Genomic DNA, 15,205 nt, shown 5'->3' on the forward strand with positions numbered 1-15,205 from the left:
TAGAGGCAGGTCTGATGAGATCACTGCCAAGATGGACTGGGAAGGAGCTCATTTTATTAAGTTGCATTTTAGTCCCAATTTGCAGGAGTTCAGTTTTATTGCAATTTAATTTTAAAGAGTTCTGCTCCATCCAGGTTTTAATTTCACTAAGGCAGGTTGTGAGCTGAGAAAGCTCTGATGAAGTTCCACTTTTAACATTGAAGTAGAGCTGAGTATCATCTGCATAAAAATGATAACCCAATCCATAACTACGGATAATATGGCCAAGGGGAAGCATATAAATACAGAAAAGCAGAGGACCGAGGACAGAGCCCTGAGGGACTCCTTGTGTGACTGGCGCTGAGCTGGATCTACTGTTGCCAAGACTAACAAACTCTTGCCTATCAGTCAGATAGGACTTGAACCACTGAGATACCCAGCATGTTCTCCATTCTGGACAGTAGGATCTCATGTCTAACAGTGTCAAATGCTGCACTGAGGTCTAACAGAATTAATATGCTGGTTTGTCCAGAGTCTGCTGCCATAAGCAAATCATTGGTTACCCATAGCAGAGCAGTTTCACAGCTGTGCCGCGCTCTGAAACCAGACTGAAAGGGTTCCATCAAATTATTAGAGGTTAGGTAATTGGTGAGTTGGGAAGCTACAACACGCTCAAGAACTTTTGACAGGAAAGGTAAGTGGGAAATAGGCCGGAAATTGTTAAGATTGTCAGCATCAAGGCCAGACTTTTTTAACGTTGGGGTTACAGAAGCAATTTTAAAAGTGAGCGGCACAGAGCCAGTGTCAAGGGATGAGTTTATTATTGTTGTAACAGTCGGGATTATGGCATGAAGGCAGGATTTAAGTAGTGTGGTGGGGATGGGGTCCAGTACACAAGTAGTCGGCCTCATCTTATAAAGCAGGTCATTAACAAACGCAGATGTGACTGGTGAGAACTTAGAGAAGGAGCTGGATGGAGTGGGAAAACAGGGAGAGATATAAACAGATGATGTATTTATGTTGGTTGAATTATTTAGATCTTTAATTTTGTTACGGAAAAAGTGGAGGAATTCCTCACAGACTTCAGTAGAAGAGGTAGTTGGACCAGATGCGGGTTCGAGTAGTTTATTAACTACAGAGAACAAAACCCTTGGGTTATCATGGCTACTTTCTATTATTCTGCCATAATGGGTGTTCTTGGCAGAAGTTAGTGCTTCTCTGTAAGCTCTTTGGTGGTCAGAGAAAGCCTGGATGTGCACGGTGAGGCCAGTCTTACGTGACATTCTCTCAAGGCGTCGGCCAGCTGCTTTCATAGATCGCAATTCTGAGTTATACCAAGGAGCTGAGTGTTTAAAGGAAACCTCCTTATGTTTTAAAGGAGCTGTTTTATCTAATGCTGAGTGAAGGGCTGTGTTATAGTGGTCAACAAAACTATCTAGTGTTGATGGAATAGGTGCAGACAGTAAAAGATCAGAAATGGATCCAGAAAGGATAGAGGGACAGATATTTTTAAGGTTTCTGTAAGAAATTTGTCGTTTACAGGTAAGAGGTGGGAGAGGTAATGAGACAGTGAAAAATACTGCTTTATGGTCAGAGAGTCCCAAATCAGTGCTGTAAATGTTGGCAACAGATAGTCCAGAAGTGCAGATCAGGTCCAATATATGACCGCCACAATGGGTTGGAAAATCAACATGTTGTGTCAAGTCAAAACAGTCCAGTAAGGACAGGAATTCATTTCTCAGTTTAGATGTGGGGGTGTCAATATGGATGTTGAAATCACCAAGAAGGATAATTCTCTGAGAGTAAGAGCTTAGGTGGGTCAAAAGTTCAATCAGATCGGATAAGAAGGATGCATTGTATTTTGGGGGACGATAAAGAACAATGAGTGAGACAGGACCTGATTCCGTTGTTAGTTTAAGAGCCAGGCACTCAAAAGACAATGGGCAGTCAATTGGGATTCTTTTAACGTTTAAGTCTTCTCTGATAATTACTGCCAGCCCGCCGCCATGTCTTGAGCTGCGAGGCTCTGAGTGGAAAGTGAAACCAATTGGAGTCGCCTCTGTGAGAGACGCAAATTCGTTTGGTTTTTCCAAGTCTCCGTTAGACACAGAATATCAAGTTTGGTGTCAGTGATGAGTTCTGACAACACCAATGCTTTGCCATTAAGAGACCTCGAGTTAAACAGTGCAATATTACATAATGAGGCTTCTTTCTGCACAGAGCCGCAATCAGGGTTTATTCCCACATAATGCAAATTTGGCACACTGACAATTCTATTTCCAGGGTCATAAGAAGGACGGCGTATTCCTGAGCAAATGCTGCCGGTGGTCTTTTCATTCGCAGCCCGGCGGTGGCGGCGACCTGACCCGCGATGTATATATTTCGGGCGCTGCAAAATACCGGCGTCCTTTAGGATGTTGCAGTCAGACCATTTGCTCTGGACAAACTGTTTAATAAGAAGGAGTTTGTCATGAGAGTATTTTAGCATGATGCTGAGTAATACTTATCTGAATAGCAGTGGAGAAGCAGCACAGCAGAGTGGAACCGGTAGGACTGGCGGGTGTGGTAGCGTAGGTGAGCAGCCATAGCAATCAGCAGAAAGCATAGCAAGAGGAGGTAGCAGGAGTTGGAGGTTCCAATACACAGTCACAAAATGTAATGCTTGGTAATTTCAGGCGTGATCGCCCCGGAGCCAAAAGCCAGGTTAATAAGAACATCAGATCAGTTCCCAGTCGTATAGTACTATAAGATGAAACGGGAGCAGATCAGCAAAGCGAATTAAATATAATCACGGAGACAGATCATCCCGAGGTCCTAGATTGCCAGGCACAAAGAAATGCTTGAAGGTTCTCGTCCCGTGATCCACAGACTCAGCTATTCCCAGTCAAAGTAGAGTCCATAAAATCTGTAAATATAAGCCAAATCCATACAATTCGAGTCAGCTGTATCCACGAACTATACGTACAATAAAAGAAATAAAACAAACGTAAGAAAGTGTAGAATTAGGCGAATTTTGTGAGAAGTGTTGTTTACAGGGAGGAGCGGCAACAACATGCGTGCGCCAGCGTCCCCTCACCAGTAGAAATCCACAGTAATGCCTCACTGTGACTGTGACAGCAAAGTCAGAAGGTTTCTTTGCTTTTAATTCTCTATCTATCTATCTATCTATCTATCTATCTATCTATCTATCTATCTATCTATCTATCTATCTATCTATCTATCTATCTATCTATCTATCTATCTATCTATCTATCGCTTGAGTTGCATAACTGTCAGTAGCACACTTGTACTATTATTATTATTAAAATTGTTCACATCTATCATAGATGATCTATGTGTTTGCTACTGGAGCACAGGCACTTCATTTTATTTGTCAGAAATCTCAAAGCAGCTTTGCTGACGTATTTCCTACCCCTGCTTCCATACTGCTGTTTAATTATGTCCCTAACTGCCATGCAAAGATCAGCACTAGTATAAAAAAATCTTGGAAGGCTTGGAAGGAGATGATATGTAATTTTCTTGGAGACACTTTAACGTCCTGCGAGACAAGGCAGTGAGACAAAAGGACAGCCGCTGCTCAGACTTTTAAATGATTGACACGTAGTGCGACAAGCTGAACACGCAGCTCGACAGCAGCAGCAGCAAGCCAGTAGCTGATCCGACCGCATCTCCTTAGCATGCATTCAGGCCCCCCCGCCCTTCACAACGCAAGCGGCAGTGACGTGATGTGGCTAGCGCGTAGCACACCCCCGGGGGGCAGGGGAGGATGTGGGCAAGCGAAGCGAGCAGTGGGCAAAGCCCCATAGTCTTTAACAAAATAACAAAAAACTACAGTAAATGCTGTATTTCCAAATAGATTATTTACAGCTTTGTACATTTTAGTAAACAAGCATGGGGTCTTCTAAAGGAAGCAAACAAGACTTCACATTATAGACTAAAATGAATAAATTAGACGTGAATCAAAAGTGAACCTAAAGGCTAAGGTAAATTGTTTTCAGGATTTTAATAGTTTGCCACTGCGTCTGATTAATCAGCAAGTTTGAATGTGGTAGGTCTAGTTTGCCTTCCCTGACAGACCTAACTTTTGAAAATGAACGATAAATAAATTAGCTGTATCTGTTCAGTTTGTGAATGCCCTTTCCAACACCCATTTCTAGCCTTGTACTTTTTAAAATTTGTTTCACTTAAATTGGTTTCTCAGCAGTCATGGAAGAGTTAAGCTTTTGAGGTAAATATCAGGCACATATCGGCCTGCTGCATGCACTTGCACAATGTATCAGTTCAGCGCTGGCTTCAGGAAAGTCATCTTAAACATGGCTAGGGTGGAGTGACAATCTGCAAGAACTAACATGTAACAGATATGACATAAAGGGGCATTTCTACAAAGCATTCTTTAATCCAAACAAATGGTCAAATCCTGGCAGAAGGTTATAAATGAGCAGGCACAGCAATTCAATACGAGTCTGAAAGGCAAAACATACAAGTAGAGTCTAAAAACAGGCAGAAGGTCATAGACAGGAATGTACTTAAATAATTTCCTTTGGGATTAATACATATTTTTTCGGATTCTCTGAAACATAAAGAAAAAGAAAACTGAATAAAATCATAGCAAAGATTAAAAACACAAAAAGACACAAACATCAGAAACACTGAAGGCAGAACAAAGCACTACAAATTATGGGCAGATTACTGTGTGCATACCCAGTGCCAATGCTAGGTTATTTTGCACCCTAGGCTAAGCTTATTAAAGCACCAACCAACGGTTCAGTAGCTAATCCATGCAGCTGAGTCCCCCCCATCCCCTTATGATCTGCACCCTAGGCAAATGCCTAATTCACCTTAATGGTGGTGCTGGCCTTGTGCGTATCCCACTATTGCCTATGCATTTGTCAAGTACAAAGGACACAGTGGGAAAGAGAAGGGGCACAAAAAGCCATTAGATAAATCAGTGCAGAAGTAGGCAATTGTTTTAACAGATCCAGGCACTAAAGTAGGGTTAATGACTTTAACTGTGTGGCTTATTTGTGTTGGTTAGTTAACCTGGAAATAAACATTCAGCAGGATCACAATTGGGCTCTTACGTGACGTGGCCTGTCCTAAAGGATTTGACTTGAAAAACTGGGGAAATTGATTTTGCACTGACCAGAGTTCAGGTTATTTTAATTTTTGAGTTATTCTCTTAAATAAAACTTGACTTCTCTGAACCCTCTTCAAGAGTAGTGCTGGACCATCGCAGTACACAGTCACTCTCACAAGGTCAAACCATTTAATCCACCTGTCATTGGGAGGTGACAGAATATGTAGAGAATAACCTGTGTAGAAAGGGGGAAAATGTGCAAATTCTAAAGTGGCATTTGAACCTAGGACTGTGGTTCAAATGTGTGATAACAGCAGCACTAACAGCTGCTCTATGGTATTGCTTGTATTTTGTTATCTTGCTACTTTGAATTCTATTCTTCTTTGCTTAATAAAGCTCCCTTTAATGATGTGCTCTGTTTAAGGTTCTTTATAAAATAAGGGTTGATTAATACAGGGATGAGCTGTGATGTTAAATGCCTGACTTCTGAGCCAAGGAGAAGTGATATTTAATTCTTGATACTTTTAGTGGCTGGTTTGACTTCAGTTGATTGACTCAAAGCTGGGTGGTGTTTATTTTTTATGTCATTAATTTTTTATTGACTACAAAAACTGCAAATCAAATATTAATATTGTGGATAGAAATCTATGCACTGTAATGCTGTCATCAACCTCTCTCCCACTTGCAATTTTCAGTCCCACCCAATTTCTTCTTTATTTTTTTGTCACGAGGCTGAGAATGATGAAGGCAACTGTATGATTAAGGAATAATCACCTTCCCAACAAAGTCTGATCAGATAATAAAGATTTTAAGGATTCCACTGGCTTCCTGAGAGAGATGGATTTTACTGAGCATTCAAGTAATATTTAATCAACATTATTAATTTAATTTAATTAATTAATTTGATCAACAGTACAGAGTAATGGGGATTTTGGAAGAGAGGTGAAGAAGAGAGTGCAGGCAGGGTGGAATGGGTGGAGAAGAGTGTCAGGAGTGATTTGTGACAGACGGGTATCAGCAAGAGTGAAAGGGACGGTCTACAGGACGGTAGTGAGACCAGCTACTGTATGTTATACAGGTTGGAGGCGGTGGCACTGACCAGAAAGCAGGAGACAGAGCTGGAGGTGGCAGAGTTAAAGATACTAAGATTTGCAGTGGGTGTGATGAAGAATACAGGACAGGAATAGAAATGAGTACATTAGAGGGTCAGCTCAGGTTGAATGGTTTGGAGACAATGTCAGAGAGGCGAGATTGCGTTGGTTTGGACATGTGCAGAGGAGAGATGCTGGGTATATTGGGAGAAGGATGCTAAGGATAGAGCTGCCAGGCAAGAGAAAAAGAGGAAGGCCTAAGAGAAGGTTTATGGATGTGGTGAGAGAGGACATGCAGGTGATGGGTGTGACAGAACAAGATGCAGAGGACAGAAAGATATGGAAGAAGATGATCTGCTGTGGCGACCCCTATCGGGAGCAGCCGAAAGAAGAAGATTCGAGCAATATTTAATCTTGAAGAGCAATAATGCTTGATGATGGATATCTAATGTATTGTGTTAAGTTGAAATACTGCTTAACTTAAATATCTTAACTTCAATTACATTTCAGATAATCTGCTCTAGGAGGAGCGTCATTTAAGTCAAAGAGCAGAGATGGCAATTATGCTGTTTTATTCTTTGTCATACTCTAATTACAAATGATCAGTATTATGGTTTGGTGACGAGTCCAGAGGTGTTTCCTGCCTTAGGCCTGGTGTTACTGGGATAGGCACCATCTACTGCAATAGTTAATTTAGCAATTACGTTAGAAGATGAATGGATGATATTATGGGCATTTGACCATGCCTGATTATGTTATGCTTTGTAATTTCCTCATTTAACTTCTTAATTGATGGGAATCTGGTTTCAGAGTTATAAGCCATATGCAGTTATAGGAGCAATCTATCACTTTATTTTTTTAAAGACTGCAATCACATAACCCTACTCATGAATACATTTTAAAAAATGGTAATGCAAGTTTGTAAACATTCCTTTATTTAAATGTTTTATTTAATAAACTTGTTTTTAACCTCAATTTGTTTTCTGTGTTTATACACAATAAATGAGAGATGTCCCATTCACATCTGGTTTATAACTTTATATTGTTGCTGCAGGAATAGATTTGGGCTCTCCTAAAAGAAAACACAGATTCATATAAAAGATGGATGAATGGATTTTATTCAATGCGACCAAGGAAGATAGTGAAGGGAAACATAATTTTCCTGGAGTAAACTAATCTAAATCCAGATGTTCAACTTTAAACCTTGACCCGCATATTGTTTAGCATGGTATATAGTCTGTTATAAAAACAGTAAAATGAATGTCCTGCATGTGTTGTTTTTTTGGCCATCCTCTTCAATGCATGCTGTGGAAAAATAAAGTCTAATGTGAGTTGACCTACACAATTGAGAAGACTTTAAGGCTTAGCAAAAAAAAATTTGTATAAGAAAATGTTTATTTTAGCTTTTGCATGACATCTTTGCCATTTTGTTGCTGACCATAGAGATATCCTTTTCTATCAATCTATTCTTTGCTACTTATTTTATTTAAATTTTTTTGTGTATTAACATGTTTAAGTATTAGTTATGATTGAAAAGATAATACATGCAATATGTTTGTTTACAGTTATATTTGGGGCTTGAGTGTCATGTGCTGAATATGCTGTTTGCATTTTACTTTGTGGTTTGCTTTGAGAAAGCGAAATTGTTGATGTCTCATTGTGGGAAAAGCTTTTGAGACACGTTTCCTTAAGACATGAATCAACTTTTATTAAATTCACAGATTCTTTTCCTGTATAATACATTTGTATTATTACGCTTTTGTTACTTCTCCCATTGCTGCATTCATACACTTACTAAACTTTAGGGTGTGGCCTGCAGAGGGCACTCCTGATGCCCAAAACCGACACAGACAGACGCAGAGGCACAAGTGCAAGCACACACTTTTTTATTTTTCTTTTTCGTCATGGGAAACACCTTCCCCCATTTCCCACAAGCACAACACGGTCACCAAGCACATCACCAAACTCTTGTCTTCTTTCTCTCCTTCTTTTTCTTCCATTCCTCCGGGCAAGCTTAGTCTACCTCCTCCTGACTCTGGCTCATGGAGTAGTGGCTGCTGGCTCCTTTTATAAGGCACCTGGAAGTGCACCAGGCGCTTGTTGACCCACTTCCGGCAGCACTTCCGGGTGTGGCAGAACAGCTGTCCATAAGGGCTCAGCAGCAGCTCCCCTGGAGGCGCCCACAGATCCCAACAGGGCTGTATCAAACTCCAGCTCCCATGGAGACTTGCGGGAGTCAGAGGCACTGCTTCAACCCATGGGAGCTGCCAACCAGCTCTCCTGGGGAGATAATGCTCTGGATACTCTCCCTCCCCCAGATCTTCCAGCGCAGAGGCGTCACAGCCGGGCACGGGACCCGCCCGTGTGCCACAAGGGATAAACAGTTCATAGTTGCAATGCACTTGCTCCCAAAACTATAGTGTGCTTGCTATCTTCCGACTTCACCCAGGTGTGATTGTTCTGTTGCTTCTCTATTGTGAGTGTTCTCTCTCCCTCACACCTGATTGACGTAGATGAGAAAAGAGCTCAGTCTCTTAGCTTCTCATTGACAACACAGAGCAGAACATACAAGCAGGAAAGAAAGCTTAATAAATGTTAATGTTTTAAATATTATAACTAGTGAAACAAAAGCAAATAGAGATGTGGATTTTCATACCAGTTCAACCTGGATCACCCTACAGTTCTGAAAGTAGAAGATCAGCAACACCTTCAATATGTGTATGTCGATTCTAGGCTGCACTTAGTCTTAATAGTTACGCAAAGTCTCTGGTCAGGACATCATTTCTTTCGGGTCAGTTCTCTCTGTTGCTAGATCATTGTCTGGATGGATTTCTAGTCATCTCTCTTTGTTTCTCTAGCCATCTCAGCGTCTGACTTTTTATTGTTCTCTTATCATTGAGGCTCTAAACCCTGTCTCTCATTCCTAATGCTTCCTTCCTGGAGGGGAAGGAGTAATCATTCTTCTAAGCTCATCCTGTGACCCTTCCAGGGACTCATAAAATCTAAAGTTTTCCTGTCTCCTATATACTGAGCATATACAGCTAAATCCCTGTTCCTGACATCACAGACAGAGTATCGAAATGCAGCAGCTGGCATTCAAAGATGTCCCTTTTCTAAACGAGGTTTTGAAGCGGCAGCTTTGTGTCACTCATGCCCCCATCATAAATTCCACATCCTTAACTGGCACTTAACAGACTCTCCTAAAGACCCTGGCAGAGTAAGGAAACATCAAAGAAAGACAGCTGTTCTTATCAGTGAAACATGCTTGCTTGTCAGAAAACTGTTTCTTTCTTTTAGCTGTCCAGTTATGCTTAAAAGGCATTACAACTAACATATAATTATAAAATTGTTAGATTTCACAAATACAACCAAACAATGTTTCAGAAACAAGACCACTTTGTACAGAAAGAAATTAAGAAATGAATTTCGTATTCCAGAATACTGTTTGTAGACTTCAGTTCAGTAATTAATGCCATTGTCCCTGTTAAGTAAATTTCTACAAACTGAACTGTATGTCTCCCCCTTTAAATGGATTTACAGTTTTCTGACAAACTGCAAACAGTATGAACGTTTGGGTTCCCATCTCTCAGACTGACTCTATATTGGCACAGTTGCCCTCAAGGCTGTGTACTTTCATCCTGTTTTTTTATTTGCTGTACACCAATGACTGTTGGTACCCTGATCTATCAGTAAAGATCATTAGGATTGCTGATGAAACCAAGATTTATGAATTTATTACTAATGGTAATGGAACAGCTTACAGGAAGTGGTGGCTCATCTTGTGTCTTGCTGTGCAACCAAAAACTCAGTGTTTAATACCACCAAGACAGTGAAAACGGCAACTGAGTTTCATAAACAGCAGTTATAACCTCACCCACTAGAAATTAATGATCCTCAGTAAAAATGATGGAAACCTTCAAATTTTGGAATACAACATTGATAGCTGGGGCCACTTCCATCGCTGAGAAGGCTCAGTAGCAGTTATACTTTTTACATCAACTAAAGAAATTACCATATATACTCGCATATAAATTGGGTCTTGAAACCCAAAAATCGATCATAAAATCAGACCCTGATTTATACACCCGTTTAAAAATGCGACACTTAATTTTTTTTTTACATCTTCTTGCCTCCTCCAGTCTCGCACCAGTTTCTCAGATACATCGAATTTTGTTGTACCAGCGTAGTTGCCAATTTCTTTCATCACTTCAACGACTTTTGATTTAAAACCAGCTTCATATTTTCTTCTGATCGAATGTTCCATCGTAGATTAGGGATGCTCTTACCATAAATGGTGCGAGATACAAAACACACAAAACAAACAAACATCGCTTCGGAATAGTTTGGGTATTACTGTGTGGTCATGTAGGCACAATACATAGAAAAAAAAGGCAGTGTGCTCCGTGGTTACTCTCTCAGGTGGGCGTTAGCATATCATAATCTCTTGGACCAATAGCGTGAGTTTTCTGCATTCGACTTATACGACCGACTTTATAAATTAATAACTTAAATGCTAGTATATACGGTAAATATTTCCCAGCCAATCTTAGTACCATTTTGCAAAGCCATAATTGAAAGTGTAATCACATTCTCCATTGTTGTCTGATTTGGTTCAGCAATGGTCCAAGGAAAAATGAAAGGAAATAATTGGCTGTGCTCTTCAATCTGTTGCAGACTTGTATATACAGTACAGTATCTTGTGTTACTAAATGTGTCAGAAGACTCACCACGGACTCTGTCAATAAGTGGACGCTTGAGGGCGCTGTTGCCCCGTGAAACTCAACAGACAGATGCAGACACAAGTTTAAAAGCACGCAGAAGTGTTTTGATTTTCTTCTTTACAGTGCCCCAAAGCACCTCCACCACCATAAACACAATCAATAAACACAATACTAAATACAAAACTTCTCCTCCTCTCCTCCCAGCATCTCTGTCACACTCCCTCCCAACTCCGGCTCACTTGCTGGGTCTCTACCAGTCCTTTATATAGTCCTTGACCTGGAAGTGCTTCTCTTCTTCCTCCCATGTGACGTACTAGCACTTCCGGGTCAGCTGGAGAATTCAAGTTTTCAATCGGCCCGGAAGTACTTCATGGTTTCCATTGTCATAGTCCATTAGTACTTCCGGGCTAGGTGAGAATTTATTTCCCACAAACTTCCCACAGCGGCACCCACGGTACCCTGAAGGGCTGTGCTGCCGAACTCCAAGTCCCATAGTACCCTGCAGGCATCCGGGGCACCGTTGCAGTCCAGGGAAGCTGCCATCTATCGTCTTGGGGGAAGCAGTGTTGGCAAGTCGCTGCCTTCCCCCATCCTTTTATTCCAGGGGCATCCGGACTGGGTCGAGCTGCTGGCCGTCCATCACAACACATCTCAGTCACATCATCACTTGTTCCAAAAACTCTTCTCTGGTAAATCCTTTAGGTCAATTAAAACTAAAAGTAAACCTAAATAATTTCTTTCCCAGGACCATTGCCCTTGCAAACCAGTAATTTAACTGGCCTTTTTTGCTTACTAATGTGTTATCGCTTTTACTGTATGAAGGTGTGTGTATGTATACACTCATACCTTCATCTTCATAGACTCTCGGAATAAGCTACCAAGTAGCAGGACTTTCAAAACTAGACAATGTTGTTTTAGAGGAATTAAGTGGATAGGACTGGCGAGCTTTGTTAGGCTGAATGGCCTGTTCTCGTCTACGTAGATTGTTGTAATGTTCTAATGTTGTAATGCATGTCATCATTTGCACATCTTCTTTATAATTACACCGTTCTGCAACTGTTTTTTATATATGCTTAGATTATGTTATTTATGTGTGATGTTGTATTATATTATAAGCAGTTGTAAAGCTACAAAGTTAAATGTCTGTATATTAAGTACTGGCGAATATAAGTGATTTAGATTCTGATTCTAATTCTCATTTGCTTATTTTAATTTCTGAGCATTTTTAATCCTATTTACAGTCTGCATAGTCCATAAGGTATGAAGTAGGACTTGTCAAAGTAAACCACACTGAGTGCCTTTGTGTGGCAACTATAGTGAGAATTTGACAGTAAGTGGACATGAAGTGCGACAGACATGGCACCCGTTCACTGTAATCCTAGTTTGAACCCTTTGTAGGCCTGCATGGACCAGAATCAAATCTTTGCTTTCATTTAGGAAATGGGGGGACAAACATGATAATGTCTTGTTTTTAAACTGCAAAATTAGTAAACAGTAATTTTTTCTCTCTTCACAGGTTGTGACATTTACCCTGAGAAGTCTGTTGTGAAAAGTGGGTCAGATGTGCGTGTAATATTTAGAAATTCTCACATGACTCCATGTCCTTTGCATGAAATTAATGTAAAACATATATTTTGGAAACTTAATAATTTGAAGATACCAGAAGAACAGTACACAATCACAGATCAAAATTCTTCCAGTGTGATTATTCGAAACTTTACATCTAATGTAGCGGAGGTGACTTGTCACATCAGTGCTCCAGGGACCGAAATGCTTCTTGGTGGAGTGCATATTAGATCAGAATGTAAGTACTGTATAATGTACCACTTTAATACTGCAGTCTGTTTTTTCAGGAAATGCATTGCAGCATACAGTATGCAGAGAAGTAGAGAGCCGTAAAAGACTGCATGTTTATCAGTCATTATTATATCATAAATACATTCCAATTCACAAAATTAGAAGATATAGAAAAGCATGGGCGCTTTTCATCAATCAACATTCAAAAAACACTTCTTAAAATCTTAGCAAAAGCACCCACGCTTTTATTTTACAAGTGATGTATGAGAGACTTATTTTCTACTTTTTAGTACACTTTTTAACTTAATATAAGCGTGGTTTTTAAAAAGTATTTTTTTATATAAATATTATATATTCTAAATATACTTATGCTTTTATATTTATATAAATACTATTCAGTCTAATTAAATATGTACTGTAGCTAGCTATTTAAGGTTTAAGGTTTCTTTATTTAGTCATGTCTACACAAGAAAACATGAAATTTGCCTTCTCAGTTGCATCTAATAACAGACAGAATGAAATAAAACAGACAACTAGAAACAAGAAAGGTTAAGGTAAGGCAGTTAGATTAATGCTCTGTAGATGAAGTTTTTGATCATCTAACCTTAAAGTCACAGTTAAACAGTCCTTGACTCGCAGGCATGTTTCACTAACACTGTATTAAAATTGTTCAATTTATTTCAGTGCCTCCTGATAAGCCTACAAATATCTACTGTGTTCAGTTGTTTCGGACAAGTTTTACATGCTACTGGAATTCAGGAAGAAGACCTGGGGTTCATACAGACTACACTGTTTACAGAAAATAGTAAGTGTCATAAAACACAGTATCTGATTTCATTTCAGCCAAATATTTTATATGTTCAAATATTAATTTATTCATTCATTCATTTATGTTCCATTGCTTCTCTGAGACTAGGTTGTGGGGGCAACAATCTTAGCAGTGAGGTCCATGCGTCCTTTTCCCTAGCCACTTGCCAACTCATACTGTGGAAACCCAAAGCGTTCCCAGACAATCTGCGAGCTATAATCCCCCCAGCAAGCCCTGAGTCTTCCCTGGGGTCTTCTCCCAGCTGGTCGTGCATGGAAAATGTCCACAGGGAGGCATCGGATGACTGAACCACCTTAATTCGCTCCTCTCAATGAGGAGGGTCAGAGGTCTTCTCCAAGTCTCTAACAGATGTCTGTGCTTCTCCCCCTGTCTCTAAGGGAGAGGTCAACCACTCTGCAGAGAAAGCTCATTTTAGCCGATTGTACCCATGATCTCATTCTTTCAGTCATTACCAAAAGCTCATGACCATAGCTGAGGTTAGAGACATAGATCGACTAGTAAATCGACAGCTTGCCTTCCGACTCAGCTCCTTCTTCACCTTCTTCTGGCTGAAGCTTAAAAACAGTTCCTTCCACCACTTAGCTGTACATTGTAAGGCTAAAGAGAAACAAAAATCCTAATTAATATTGAGGAGTTTATAAGCACTACAAGGGTGCTGTTTTTTAATATTAGGCAATAATGCAATTTGAAATGAAAAATATTTGCAACCTGTAGTTCTGAGTAACACTAAAAGTTTCTTGGACTCCTGCTGATACAAAGATGAAATGCTTCACTATGAGGAGAGCTTCAGTAAATCACACTTTTGCAGAATTTCATATAAATCTAGTTCAATTATAATTTGTGCTGTGGTAACAATGAAACATATCTTTGCTCAGAGTTGTGACTAGGAATGTTTTCTGAAAGGACAAACGTTTAACAGCAGACAAACATGTGGTCATATAGATGTGTACCACATTATTAAATCATTATTTGTAGTTGAGGTAAAGCAAATCAACCGTATGTATGGATTGTTGCGCATGCTCACTTGTGGTTTGCCTTCCGGGCTCATCGGAGGTATGCATACCACTCCAGGACACAAGGGACACATCACTTTTTCCTCCCACAGCCCTGAGAAACTGCACACTGAGGGTGACTCCCGTACTTCTGGTCCCTCCACTATAAAGCCGAGGTGCTTCAGGCAAGGGTCGCCTTATTCCAGAAAAAGCAGACCAAAGAGCAGCGCTCCCACCCGAATAATGACCACATTAGCAGAACCCTAAATCCTCTTGTTAACTTTTTGTTTTTGTTCTGCTATTTGTTTGTTATTGTTTGACGTGCCATCGAGTGCCTGTTTATTTTGGACATTTTAAAGATTTAAAGGGGTGACCTGGTTGGACCCAAACATTTCCTCTGAGACCAGTGTGTTCCCTCAGTTGATGCATGGGCCAAGCAAAACAAGTATCTCTCAGCCTGCCAGTTTCAGCTGTGCTTCATCCAACCAAAATAAGCACAACACATTAAGATTCTCATAGTGATGTAGCCATGAGCAATTAAAACCAAGGGAAGGTACATTGTAGACTAGATAAACAGGATTCATGAAAGACGGCTTCTCCAAGCACTAATCTGAATATGTTTCTTTGTATATATTTGAGTCTTTCACATGAACCAGTAAATGAGGTTCATGTACCCATATGTAAATATAAGTATTCTTTTTTACATATTTAGATGTGAT

General features: G+C 40.1%; 1 protein-coding gene across 1 annotated transcript in view; it reads left to right on the forward strand.

Moving 5' to 3' along the window:
* The window catches only part of LOC114654701 (interleukin-6 receptor subunit beta-like), a 128,212-nt gene that overhangs the window by 65,210 nt on the left and 47,797 nt on the right, over positions 1–15,205 (forward strand). The window contains exons 3-4 of the mRNA XM_028805413.2: positions 12,385–12,672; positions 13,350–13,470. Coding sequence (XP_028661246.2) covers positions 12,385–12,672; positions 13,350–13,470 — 409 coding nt within the window. The remainder of the gene's footprint in view (positions 1–12,384; positions 12,673–13,349; positions 13,471–15,205) is intronic.

The sequence above is a fragment of the Erpetoichthys calabaricus genome, chromosome 7, assembly GCF_900747795.2.
Source record: "Erpetoichthys calabaricus chromosome 7, fErpCal1.3, whole genome shotgun sequence".
Classification (NCBI taxonomy): domain Eukaryota; kingdom Metazoa; phylum Chordata; class Cladistia; order Polypteriformes; family Polypteridae; genus Erpetoichthys; species Erpetoichthys calabaricus.